Source organism: Lactuca sativa, chromosome 5 (assembly GCF_002870075.4).
Source record: "Lactuca sativa cultivar Salinas chromosome 5, Lsat_Salinas_v11, whole genome shotgun sequence".
Lineage (NCBI taxonomy): Eukaryota > Viridiplantae > Streptophyta > Magnoliopsida > Asterales > Asteraceae > Lactuca > Lactuca sativa.
Window position 1 is genome coordinate 233486972 of NC_056627.2, and position 14705 is coordinate 233501676.

General features: G+C 34.3%; 1 protein-coding gene across 1 annotated transcript; it reads left to right on the forward strand.

Annotated features, from left to right (window-relative positions):
* Positions 1–577: 577 nt before the first annotated feature.
* Positions 578–5046, forward strand: LOC111911426 (axial regulator YABBY 5). The gene is given in 8 exon segments (XM_052771512.1): positions 578–918; positions 1898–2062; positions 3607–3640; positions 3643–3726; positions 3933–3981; positions 4129–4204; positions 4463–4534; positions 4793–5046. Coding segments are annotated over 8 exon segments (630 nt in total). The 5' UTR covers positions 578–831; the 3' UTR covers positions 4856–5046.
* Positions 5047–14705: the final 9659 nt, after the last annotated feature.

Sequence of the window (14705 nt, forward strand, 5' to 3'; positions counted from 1 at the left end):
CCTCCATTCACAACTCTACATTTCATTTTATATTTAATAATTACGGTACTAATGTATTGCCAATTAAGTGTACTTGCCATTTGAGTGTTGTCACATATATATACCTAAATAAATTTCAAGTCTTTCTAATGAAAAACTGACATGACCTACTATAACGAATGACAACACCGAGCTCTAAAGCCTTTCGCATGTTAGGTGTTTGCCTCTAACAGTCTTCGATGATGTTCTTAAACTATATACTTAGTTCAAGACTCAATATTGACATTAACATGTTTATAAACTTTATTTAATTTACAATTGTACAAAATAAAATGCCATATTAGTATATATATATATATTAGAAACACAAATCAAATCCCGTGTACATTGTTGAAGTCATTTGAGTATGAGTTGCATCCCTCTTGTGTTCATCATTGGATGAGTCCTATTTTCTTATATATATAAAACTCGAAATATACTGTGATGGTTTAAATATATGTCTAGACCGAGTGAGTTTGTGCCGGTTTAGGTGCATTGACCAGGGCCCGCAGCCACTATCTGAACCTACCTTTTGCTATAATGCCTTTGCCTCTTAGCTCTTTGGATCCTATCCCATTTTCCCCCTTTCTATTAATTTCCCCCTTCTCTCTCCCTCAGGATATATACACATAATATATCTATATATGTTTCTTGATCTATAAATAGAAAGGACTTGAAAGAACTAACACTGTAGTGATCACCCCATCTTCAACACTCTCGCACAAAGATTTGAAGTTCTCTTCTATTGATTTATTAGCTCTCTCCCTCGAGCGTTTTCTGTATAGAGAGAGAGAGAGAGAGAGAGAGAGAGAGATGTCAAGCAGCAGCTGCATAGATGTAGCAGCAGCATCTGAACAACTGTGTTATATCCCTTGTAACTTTTGCAATATTGTTCTTGCGGTACACACTCTATCCTTGTGTTCATTTTTTGTTTGTGTTGTTTTTTTAGTGTGTTCGGAAGAAGAAGAAGACGTGTTCTTGCATAATTTGAGGCTGTTAGATGATGAAGACGCTAAATAACATATGGGTTATGCTTGTGCGCGGATTAATTTGGCGTTTTCATGCTGAAAACATCAAGATTGATCCATTTGAAATCAAGCTTTCTTTTTCGATGTCGATGCACATTCAAACATATAGAGTCAAGTCCCCATCGTTTGAGGCTTTCCTTTTCTCGTTTCTTCTTCAGCTAGCACTCAAAAGATAAAGTCCTTCAAATATCTGAAGTTTATGACCTCTCTCTCTCACACACACACACACACTCACACACACACCCCTACACACACAAAGAACTAAGGACGGTACTTGAATCATTACTATCAAGGACAAAACCACTGGATTCTTTTCGTTTCATATGGAGATTTTCAATATCAGATTCCACAATATAATTGAATTCAGATTTTGACCAAATTTAATGGGCTATTAATACCCCCAAACATCATTGCATGTGTGACTAGCACCGTTGAAATATAGGTTTTTGTGGTTCATAATCAAAGATTTTTTATATGTTAAAGAAACAATTTATGATCTCATTTCTAAAAGATCGTTCCTCCATTGATTCAAGCTTCTTTCCCATGGCGTGTTTCTATTATTTATTGATCTTCGTTCCTATTTATGTATTCGTAGAGTCGTACGTCTTATATATAGTTGGCTGCGGCAGCCGAGAACATTCAATCGTTGTTATCCCTTTCATCACAATCTTGGTGATACTTGAATGCAATTCTTGTAGGTTTCTTGATCATAAAATTGTAATCTTGGAACCCTAAAAGTCATATTTTATACTTAAAGACAAAACCGAAAGATCAATTTGTGTTCTTGTTTAAGTTTCTGAAATGGGTAATCTTGATTTTGAGGTAATAATTGATGTATGGTGATAATGCAGGTAAGTGTACCATGCAGCAGCTTGTTTGACATAGTGACAGTAAGATGTGGACACTGCACCAATCTGTGGTCTGTGAATATGGGCATGGCTGCTGCCTTTCACCAGTCTTTCTCAAATTCCAATTCCTCCTCCCAAGATTGTACTTCTCATCATCAACATGGCCAGGTGACCATTATTTTCTTTAATTATAATCATACCCCTAACTTAGATCCACTTCTTGATAATCAAATTTCTTTTTCAAGAATGTTAATTTCAACCTAAAAAACAATGTTAGCAATTCAGATCATAAATTAATACCCTTCTTTTGAACAATCGTTGTCTTGATCTTTGTAAAAACAAAGCTGTTTATGTCAACAAATTAATGCAAGTACGAAACATTTTTTAATCAAGATATTTTTTTTAATGACTCGTTATACAAAATGTAGTTTGTACATACGTAAATTAATCATACACTATGGTCGTAAAAGCAACTTTTCTTCTTTTCTTCAATGTAATCTATTTTTTTTTCTTTTAATGTTACTGACAAAATACAAATTGGAACAGTTACTCTTTGACTTATGACTTTTAAAAGTCAAAAACTCAAATGCAGATCGCTAGATTCAAATGTTAATCTACCTAGGGTTTGTAGGTTTCAAATATTTATTAGAATTTTTATCAGTAAATTTTTGTACTTTTGAGGAAATGATCAGTAGGGTTACTGATATATAGGAATCTACTTACTCTAGGTCATACATAGGATAATCTAAAGACCACATAAATCAGTCTGTGTTTTTCTTTCTTTCCCCCCCTCTTTTTTTGCTGTTACATCATAGATCTAAGAACCCTAACAGCCGTTTTTCTATAGGCTACATTTTTGCGGCCAACATCTGTATAAATGCGTCAGTGATTCTCTCTTTCTTTATTTATTTTAATTAATAATCTGGAAACCCTTTTTCTTGTATATATTTGTGTTCCCTAATTTGATTTAAAAAACCCAGGTTATTTTAAGATTCTTTATTTAAGGTTTCTTCTTATATATAAATATATAAATATATTTTCTTTACATCAAGGTTTTGTCGTTTTCTTCTGCAGCCCTCTCTTTCTCAATAGATTAAAGAGAAGGTAGATATATATGTTGGCACAACTTGGACAGCAAGTGTCATTCAAATCTGCTGTGTTTTTAACTTTTACTTTTACATCCCAACTGATTCAGTCAAGTCACTGCTACGTTTTTAGTTCAGTTTCTTTTTTCATTGAACAACGTACATCACGTAAAAAAACAGTTCAATCAAAAGTATACAACGTTTTATATTATATACATGTTATGGAATAAAATTAAGTTAACAAATAGGCTCGCCTCAAATGAGTAATCAAAAGAAGTCAAAGACTGTAAATAGATCAATCGTTAGCATGTTTCAAGAACTTGTAAACACCATAAATAACTTTTTAATTGTCAAGGAAGGGTGATAAATAGTTAGAAATGTCAAGAGGTTTATAAGGGTTTAGGGCCATGTTGTAATCATCTAGGTTTAGTGAGTTGGATTATTTTATCATTAAATAATTATATTTATTAAAATGAAACATAAAACAAAGTGCCATAATTCTTATGCGTTTTCATTCCAAAAAGTTGACAAGATACAAAATAGTAAGATTTGGAACTTTTGGTAGTTCTTTTTGGACCTTAATTAACGAAATGATTGATTTTCTATAATGGTTGAATTTCTTAACAGGCTCCGAACCACACACCTCCAAATTATAGGGTGGATTGGGTTCTGCTTCAAAGTACAACAACAGGATGCCAATGAGGCCATCTCCGACTTCCATTACTAATGACCCAAAGATCAATCGCCGTGAGTTTATAGACTCTTCCCTTTTCGAATAATCATAATTATCATTATATAACCAAAAAAATAATTTAATAAAGTAACAACACTACTCTACCAATTAAGTGTTTTAAAGATCATTCATGCAACACTCATTAACCATTTAAATTCATAACAAAATCCTCATTCTACACAGCTTCGACTTAAAATACCAAAAATTTGTTTTTTTTCAGCTCCGGAGAAGAGGCAGCGTGTTCCTTCTGCTTATAACCAGTTCATAAAGTAATGACGTTACTCCATCCTTCTCTTAATTTTGTTGATACCTAATCACCTCATTAATTAATATCTGTTTAGGCTTTGAAGTACCCTCAATATACATTGGTGTTTCTTGTTTCTTTTGGTAATTAAACATAACGTATGGATATGTAGGGAGGAGATCCAAAGGATCAAGGCAAATAATCCAGATATCAGCCATAGGGAAGCCTTTAGTACTGCTGCAAAAAATGTAAGTGCGCATGATAGCTATTTTCTGCATACTCTACTTTCTTTTTCTTTGTTCGGTGGCTTTCTTAATGTCAAGTACTTGTACGTGCGTGTGTATATATATATATATATATATATATATATATATATATATATATATATATATATATATATAGAGAGAGAGAGAGAGAGAGAGAGAGAGAGAGAGAGATATGTATATTTCTAGGTGTTTGTGTTTTTGTCTTAATTAATTTGACAATGTAAATTCTCTGTGAAATAGTGGGCACATTTCCCTCACATTCATTTTGGGTTGATGTTGGAAGCCAATAATCACCAAGCAAAACTTGACGAGGTAATTTCATTCAACCTCAATAGCATACCCCCCCCCCCCCCCCCCCCCCCCCCTTCTCCTCAAAAAATTTAAAAAAACTCAACACACACCTCTCTCTCTCTCTCTCTCTCTCTCTCTCTCTCTCTCTCTCTCTCTCTCTCTCTCTCTCTCTCTCTCTCTCTCTCTCTCTCTCTCTCTCTCTCTCTCTCTCTCTCTCTCTCTCTCTCTCTGTATATATATATATATATATTACTCATGTTAATTTCAATTTGTCTGCAGCTGAGTTGTGTCCAAGGATCTGAGAAGCGACTAAGATCCAGGACTGCATTGTTTAAGAAATGATTGATTTTAAGAACATCTAAGCAAATCATCTTATATATTTATATTTTGAGCTCAAGAAAATGGTGGCCTTAATTTGGTATAAAGACATATATTAATGTTTGGGTATTTTCAAATTCTATTTTACAGTCATATGAGTGATGTTATATGTGTATTTTCATTTTTATCAAGAAATAAGCTATTTTTGGTGAACATCTAATCCCCCCGCCCCAAAACATTTTAAGGAGTTTTTTCTCACTTCTAAATATGGTTATAAAGGAACCCAAACGAATACAAACGGAGGTTGGTTAATGTTTGTTCATTTAAGGATAATTGAACAAATGAACAAACACGAACGTCTAAACAAACGAATTTCCTTGTTCAAGTTCGTTTGATTAAAAATTTACTTTGATCATGTTCGTTTATGTTCATTTATTAAGATGTTAAATGAAAATGATAGAACGTAAATGAACGAACATAAAAGTGCAAATACAAACGAGCGTAAATGAATGGAAGTGAATGAATATAAATCGATATAAATAAAGATAAACGATCATTAACATCCAAACAAAGAATCATACTTAAATACATGCATTATAGCAAATCCTAAGATAAAAACTATGTTGTTCTAAGTCAAAACTAAAGTATTATTACTTCGATACCTAACGATATATATAGATATAGATATATATATATATATATATATATATATATATATATATATATATATATATATATATAGAGAGAGAGAGAGAGAGAGAGAGAGAGATACACACTCTCCTAGACAAACAATCATAAATGGACGTAAACAAACAAATATAAATGAATGTAAATAAACGATCATAAACGAACGTAAATTAATGAACATAAAAGAACTTTCACGAATGTAATTGAACGAGCAACACCAATTTTCATGTTTGTTCGTTAAACTAAACGAGCAAAAAAAATTGTTCATGTACATTCATTTTTTAAATAAACGAACTTTCCGCCGAACGGATCACAAGCAGTTTACCTAACGTTGAGTTCATTAAAAACTAGATCTACTCATAAATAATGTTATTATTCTAAAAATTCATAAATGAATTATCATTTATCCCATCGATTTGAATTATGCCCGGTAGATATCGATTATCAATTATATCTTACTATATATTTGCTAGATTTATGGGATCACTAATAACAAATTTTATTAGACATGTTTGATCTCATATATGACTCGGAACTCTCTTACTTAGGTATCATTTATCAGAAAAGATTTCCGATCAAATCGTCTAATTTGAAAAACATGTGTAATCGGTTTATAACTTGATTATAGAAATCGCGAATACACCCCGACAATCAAAAGATAAGATTAAGCGGTTAGGTATCATTTATCCCACTATTGCATACAAGAGATGTGCGAGTATTCTTCAAAATGATTACATAGATTTGAGGTTTGTAAAAAAAGGGTATTTATTTGTTTTATAACTCTAGTTTTACGACATACGATATCAAGTTTATTACATGTATATAATAAACCATGGTACCAACTTTCAAAAAAATGAAAATCACTTTTTAGGTTCTATATAAAAAGCTACTTTTTATTTAATTTGACGCGATTCAATTTTAATAACTGGTATTAAGTTTGAGTGCATATGAACCTTTTATATCTTTAATAAAACTTCGTTTTATTACTTTTATATATTTAGATTTTGCATAAGTTACAAAAAATCACCATTTTAAAACTTATAATTGAGTATTTCAAAATTTGTCGTTATTAACGCTTTTTATAAAACCGAGTTTTATTTTAAAACAATAACTTGTTACATCTTATGTCCAATTTTGAAAATCAAACTCTATGTGATGTTTACTTTGTCCAAAATTATTTTACCATGTAGAAGCTCCAAATTGAGTAAACACTCATTGCTTGCAAAAGAATTGGAAAATCTTCTTTAAAGAAAAAATTCAGCCACATACAACACTTTTTAAAAAATGGTTGCAGAAAGTGTTGCATTAGGTCAACATCCCTTTAAGCAAAAGGCTACTGTTTACCGTATTAATGACACTTTTCACAAAATTTCATCTTTCTGCCTAGCACTTATGTCGTGGAAACAAAAATTGCCTTTTTATCTTCAAAAAATGGCTCCAACTTCATTTCTTGTTACATCTTTGTACAAATAAATTATTTCTAAAAACTAATCTATTACATTACAAAAATAACCAAGAAAACTAATCTATTTAATTATTACATACCATATGAATAAATAAATTATTACAACCATTTTTATAACAAAAACAACAAACACAACAACACAACAATCATAATGGTCCTTGGCTAGTTTATGCACATCATACAAATCAACATATATATATATATATATATATATATATATATATATATATATATATATATATATATAACAACCTTTGTTTTTCTAAGACAACTTTAAAATGACAAAAGATGCATGAAAACTTTTCTCACATAAAATAACAATTATAAGTTGTCATAGAAAATATATATGAACTTATTTTTATACAAAACAAGTTATTCATATTCTCCAAAAACAAAGATTTCCAAAAATCAAAAAAAAATTGAACAAAACTTGGAAGGTGCCTCTTGATACCAATTGTTGGGTTTTAGTTTAAAAATAGTTTCAAAACTACAAAATATGGAAAACGAAAGACTTAATTTTTCAAAATAACATAAACATTTTATACCCATCAAGGATCATCTAGCAAGTTATAGAAAGATTAAAACACCAACCAAAGAAATGATGAAGAAATAACAACATTTGTTGTTCTTTGGGTCCTCTTGGGAGGCTTGGAAGTTGATGAAGAATTTGAAACCTTTGAGACACCAAGAATGACTCAACTTGATGTAGATACTAGTCCTAAAACTCTTAACTCTTAAGCTTGAAGTTCATAACCAATATGAACTTCAAGAGAGCATAAAATGCAAGTAATCTTCAAGTGTTCTTAACTAATTAAGAGAGAATAAAAAGGAGAGAAATATTTTCGGCCATGGGAGGAAAGAAGCACCACCAAGAGTGTAAGACACTAGTTATTTACAACATGAACTTAATCTAAAGGTCTTTATCCAATAAGCACTTTAGACAAGCTTGTCCCTATGCATGCACCATGCTTTGTTTCTTTTGATTAAACTAAGAAGAAAACAATCCCTCTTTATGTCTCTCATTTTTGGCCATCATGGAGAAAAAAAAAAGTTTTATATTTTATATACTCAAAGTTTATAACATATAAACTTTCTCTTTTGCTAAAAGGCAAATGGTTTACCTAGTCCAAAATGTTGTACATGACTTATTAATTCATACATTATGAAATAATATGTTATTTGCTAATGAAATTATTATTTCGAAGAAATAAATAATTTTCATTATTATCATATGTTAATTAGCAATATCACTTTAATATGATTCTTGGGCATACTTAGATCTTTCATAGTTTGCCTAAATCATATGACTATTTCATCATGAGAAATAATATGAAAGGTTAGGAGAATTCCAAATCAAATTTTTTTCCATCCTCAAGATTATTTAAGAAAAATATTGTGGAATTTGTTCACATACTCAGAGTATTAATTTTAAAGAATAATATTGTGGAATTTGTGCCCAGAAAATATGATAAATATATTATCAAAGCATTTCAAAAGAAATGTATTTTGTTTATATAAAAACTTTCGGATGTCATCGTCAATACAGAAACATAAGCATAAACAGACCATACATTTGTTTACACTAGTGATTTACATCTCCTTTAATCTCTCAGTGTAATATAGCTTCGTATCGATACCTGTGATACAAATAAACTGAGTGGGTCAGGGTGGGAAACTTGGTGAATACATATGGTTTTCAACCCACAATAATAAAGTTATTATGTTTCATCATCAAATAATTAATCCAATTACACATCCCCAATATCTTCTTTATTCTCAAGGATCTACCCTAAGAATCACCTATTCTTCATTTATTAATTCCTAAGATTTGTCCTAAGGAATAGGCACGAAGTCCATCGTTGCCAATGACACAGCTGCCAAAGCTATCTATTAGGCACAGCTGCCAATATTATCCTTTAGGCGCAGCTGCCAGGATTATGATGTTCTTTATTAGGCGCAGCTACCGATATTATCTTTTGGGCGCAGCTGCCATGGTTATGATGTTCTCTACTAGGCGCAGCTGCCGATATTATCCTTTGGGCGCAGCTGCTAGAATGTTTAGAGTACATCGTAGTTCAAAAACATCTACAAGTTGTGGCGCAGCTGCCAAGGTTCATCTATAGGGCACTAAGTCCATAGTTTCCAAAGTTTATCTATATCATCTTTTTCTTTCATTATTCATCTACCCATCTTCACCCAATAATTTTATAGGTATAAAATACATATACTGTTTAAATCAAATAAAGCATGTATATTTTGTACATCCAACATAGATATCAAAAACACAGATAATATGCACACATAGCACGTAATTTATATTAAATACTTCATACCTATGTGTAAGATGAAAGTAACTACGCACTCGCTTGTTAAAATGATGACTCAAAATTCGAACAACGTTTTGCTTCTAACAATCGTCTTTTCCTTCGTTAAAACCTAGTATTATTACCACTTGATTTTAGTCTAATATTTATAACGACTATTTAAGAGAGACATTGTTTTATAAGTGTTAAACAATACTTTTCTACCACTATGTATAGACAGGGGCCAGACATGAAACAACGGAAGGCAAGACCATTTTTGCATTATAGCACTTCTGAAATCCAGCAACCCTATCGACCCTTCAAACCAGATTCCCCGTACCGCGAGTAGTTAAAAGATATTATAATAACATTTTATATTATTATTATTATTATTATTATTATTATTATTATTATTATTATTATTATTATTATATATTATAAGTTTATAATAACAATAATAAACCTAAACATTAGTTATAATTAGACTAGGGTAAGCATATCTCAATTACCGGGGGTTTGGCTAGGAACCGAGCTTTGTGTGGGCAGAACTTTTAAGCCGAAAAGCTCTTCTTCTCGGAGCCTTCTAGCGTTCCAGAGCTTTCCTCTAGCACTTAAAAGTTACTAGGGCTTTAGGAGGGTTTTATAGAGAGGTTAGAGAGAGAGAAGGGTTATGGTGTGAGTAGAAGTGGCAGCCCTCGCATGCTATTTATAGGGGTTAAACTTTGGTTATGCGGGGTGTTCCTCCCTTGTATGCAAGGGGTACAACCGTAGGATGCGCGTATGATGGGACATGCGTCAGATATTTGATGGGGCGACGTGGAGACTTCGGAGCCAAGTGTGAGACCGCGGGAGGTACCCGTTTCCTACGCAAGGCGTACTCACCCTCGCATCCAACACTTCCAACTTTAAAATTCCGTAAATTTCGCATACGAGCTCCGTTTTTGATGTTCTTTATATCCACACGTAGGTGGAGACGTACTCTACAACTTTCGTTTAGACTCTGTCGACTAATTTTGACTTTATTTTTAAAGTTATATTTTAATAGGCCTGGGCAGGCAAAGTACGTTAAAAATTCATAACTTTGTCACCCGACGTCCGGTACGTACCAACCTTCTTCTTCACGAACAGTATCGGCGCTCCCCAAGGAGAACTGCTCGGTCTGATGAACTGCTTGCCTAGCAGCTCCTGCATCTGAGATGACAACTCCTGCATCTCAGGCGGTGCCAAGCGGTACGACGCCTTGGCAATTGGGTCGCACCTGACACAAGGTCAATCATGAACTCGACCTGCCTCTCGAGAGGCACACTGGATAACTCCTACGAGAATACATTAGCAAACTCCCTGACTACTGGAACCTCGGAAACTGAAATCTGATCCCCAACTCATGTGTCAACCACATAAGCTAAATAACATGCACACCCATGTTGAATATACTGACAAGCCCTGGCTATCGAACAAAACCATGAACCGACCCTGGTGCCTTCTCCATAAATAATCAGTTCTCCCCCAATTGGGGTTCGAACTACCACTCAGTGGGCCTCACAATCGATCATGGTACCAAACCTACTCAGCTAGTCCATACATAGTATCACACACACACATCCCCCATAAGAATAGGGACCAGATCAATCGGATAGAGCACCCTAAAGATCTTTAGCACACAACCCCGATATACAGCAGATGTAGAAATCCCATGTTCCTTGGCGATAAAAACCCGCAACGGACACTCTAGTTCCCCACATATCAAACTCCCTACTGAATGATCGAGATACAAAAGACCGACTTGCACCCGAGTCAAACAACACAAGAGCAGCCAAAGAGTTCACTAGGAACAAACCTATCAGGAGCATATATATATATATATATATATATATATATATATATATATATATATATATATATATATATATATATATATATAAGCATAACACAAAACATAATCAACGGAACCACTATATATATATATATATATATATATATATATATATATATATATATATAAGCATAACACAAAACATAATCAACAGAACAATTAATAGAAACATACCAGTCACAACATCTGGAGCTGCTCTGGCCTCCTCGGTAGTTAGCTGAAAAGTGCGACCTCGAGCCCTCGGAGGCTCCGCCCTGCCCTGACTCCCATTTGTGATCCTAAAGGTAGCCTTGCTTTGACGGAACATCTTCGATTATTGCTTCCAATTCACTACAGTCCTCTGCTCAGAAGAATACTAGATGGTAACAATTCTCCACCAATCCTTTGCTTCGGACCTCAAAAGGTTCAGAGCACACCTGAACTTTTGGTCAGTTGGGCAAGAGCTAGTGAAAAAACACCCCTCAATGTTAGACATCCACCTCATGGCTATGATCGGGTCCTGAAATCCATCAAAATTTGGGGGATTCGTACTGTCGAAATCCAAATACTGGAAGACTCTCCCTGCAACAACCCTAGCAGCGGAAACGGGTGGGGTGGTTGCAGCAGCAGCAGCCTCAGACAAATCAACATTCATAATGCTCATCCAAGTACTCCACCATGGTGGTCTTAATAAACTCGAACATCTCTAGCAACTGTGCTCGAAAGTGAGCAACAACCTCCTCCTAAAGAATCTCCCTAATCCTTGCCTCAACACAGATAGCCCACTCTGACTTTCAGCCCCGTTCCCGATCCAGATCCTGCCTCAAATCGTCTCATCATAACCATACTAAAAATAAACTAGGTAGATAGCAGAACACACACATATCATAACAGGGGAACCAACTCCCAACAAAACCCTAGGGGTTGTGACTTCCATGTTAGACGTACGGGTCCTATGTTTTCAGTAGTACAGGCCCATACTACTTCCACACCTACCCTGTATTTGTCTCAGAGGATCATCACAACAACCCTAACGATACACACCAACGTATGCATAGACTCAATCCTCACTCTTTAAAGGAAGGCTTAACATTACGAAACTAGCCGACTGACCGCACACAACACATCCATGAAACTTCTACCATCCCTGCAACACTCGTGTATGCTAATCATACATAACATATTAACATTGGACCCTATAGACAGTAGAATATCTGATCCTACCCTAAGCCCTTCATCAGACAAGAACAGGAAATAAGGCCAAACTAAACATTCTCAGGCTATAGAATCTTTTATCCCATCTATTTGGTTAAGTGTGAGCTCATTACTCATAGACATAGATGAAATGGGATACCATATTCATCAAATACTCTAATGGCCTATATTCCTTTATGACTACATCGGCCTAGGAAGCCCCTAGCTGAGTATTCAAACCTTTTAACGGTTCATCAGGTGAGATAATTTCTCCCTAGTAATCATGGAATAAGATCTGTGAGGATCAGTAGGAATGTAAGCCTACATGGATACTATGTGGGAACAGTTGGTTTTGAAGGTTTTATAATTAGGAATATTATCATATCAATATTGTGGGACTAGAATTCCTATGCATCTCACTAGGTTTCCCAACCTAACCCACTAAGTTTATATGTGTCACATGTATATAAAGACTAAAGCTACTAGAACTTGATTAAGATGTTGGGTGATTAAGAGACAGTCTGCAATAGTGTTTATGACCATCAGGTCTTTACCTTGTAACTTATGTATCTATATCGACTATGACATTCTTATGGTTTTAACATTTTGGAAACGAACAATTTTATTTCAGAATGACTTTTGTATTGGAATTTTCCGCAAATATAAATAGATGATTTTAAAATCATAAAGAAAACTTTTAATTGTTTCTAAAAATTAGAGGATGTCACACAACTGCAACTCAATCTCCCTCCTCCTGGCATTGGACTGCAGCTCAGTTGATGTCCGATATGTGGAGTTCGTTATGAACTCTCTAATATTTTTCTTGAGCATACTCAAGTATCGGGTCATATATGGCTGCTTAGTGGACACATACCCTAGGAAGAACATAGCTCTCTGATGGAGCATCCTAGTGATCTTAATCACCATCTCAATCGGCCGTCGGAGCGACCAGTACTCCTAAGCCAATTGCTCCCTCTCTTCCTTGAATTTCATTCTCTTTGGGAGATCAATTACTTGAGCTCCGACTTACTGTTACACTCTTCTTCCTCCGTCTTTTCCATGAATTTCATTCTTTTTATGAAAAATGTTTTTCTAAAACTTTCAAATCGTTAGTTTTTGAGTCTCGAATCCCATGAGTGTTCATCCAACTCTCTCAAACCAAGGCTCTAAGACCAACTTGTAACAGACTAGTTTTTCCCAAAAAAAATCATTTTTATTTTAGAAAAACCTCAAATATCATAAAACTAAACCAATAAAAATTTAAGGTTTATCAATTCATTCATCCTAAATCAGAGTATCAAAATATGATAATTATAAAATTTGCAAGCCAGAGTGTACAATCAAGACTTCGCCTTCCCGCAATCATCTAAAGTACCTGAAACACAATTAAATCCATAACTGTAAGCATAAAGCTTAGTGAGTCTTTCCCAAAATATCCATAAAGCAAAACATAATAAATGGATATGGATTATCAGCAACCCTAGAGATTATTAGTAATCTCGGTGGGCTAATGGCATGCCCTGTGGATTAACAACACGTTTCAGGGGTTATTAGCAACCCTGTGGATTTTCAGCAATCTAGAAGTTATCAACAATTTAATTCAATTCACATGTAAAAATAATGAACAATTAATACCAAACTAGTCTATACATAAATACCACACATGCAAAGGTAATAAGAAGACTCACCTTGTAAATATCAGCTAGAAATACAATAGCTCACACACACACACATACAAGGTAGACAGGAGCAACAAGACACCTAACAACTAGTAAAGAATACGATCATAGTCTATACCCTTAAAATCCTAGTGTGACCCCAATGTCAACAATACTCAAAGTCAACGACCAACCCTACTATGCCCGACATACAAGCTACTATACACATGGCGTAAAGCTTAGGTGCCTACGAGCCAAAACCAAGCTACGCCTAGCATGGGAAGAATTATACCCCGCGTACTGGTCTAAATGCCAAAAGTTCCAATAAGCTCTTTATACATGAGCCAAAGCGACGACTTAATGGATAAAGTCTTTGACTTTATCCATTTGCATGCCATAAATGAGCCATAAACCAAACCCTAAGTCCATGAAGTGCACCAATTCTCAAGATCCCATGCATGGGGTAGATAGGAGTAATCAAGCTCGAAAATTTATGATTCAACAACCCCAAAAGCAACAAGAAATGGTCTTTAAATGGTTTGGAGTAGATCATACTCAAAAGAACCAAAGTGATGGGACAAAAAGCATACAAATGCATAACTAACTAGATCTAGCATGAGAGATTGCCAAGATGGGAACTTTATACCATCTGGAGGTGGAAAACAAGATGAATGATTTGGATCTACAAGGGTTGGATATCGTATATGCTTCTCTG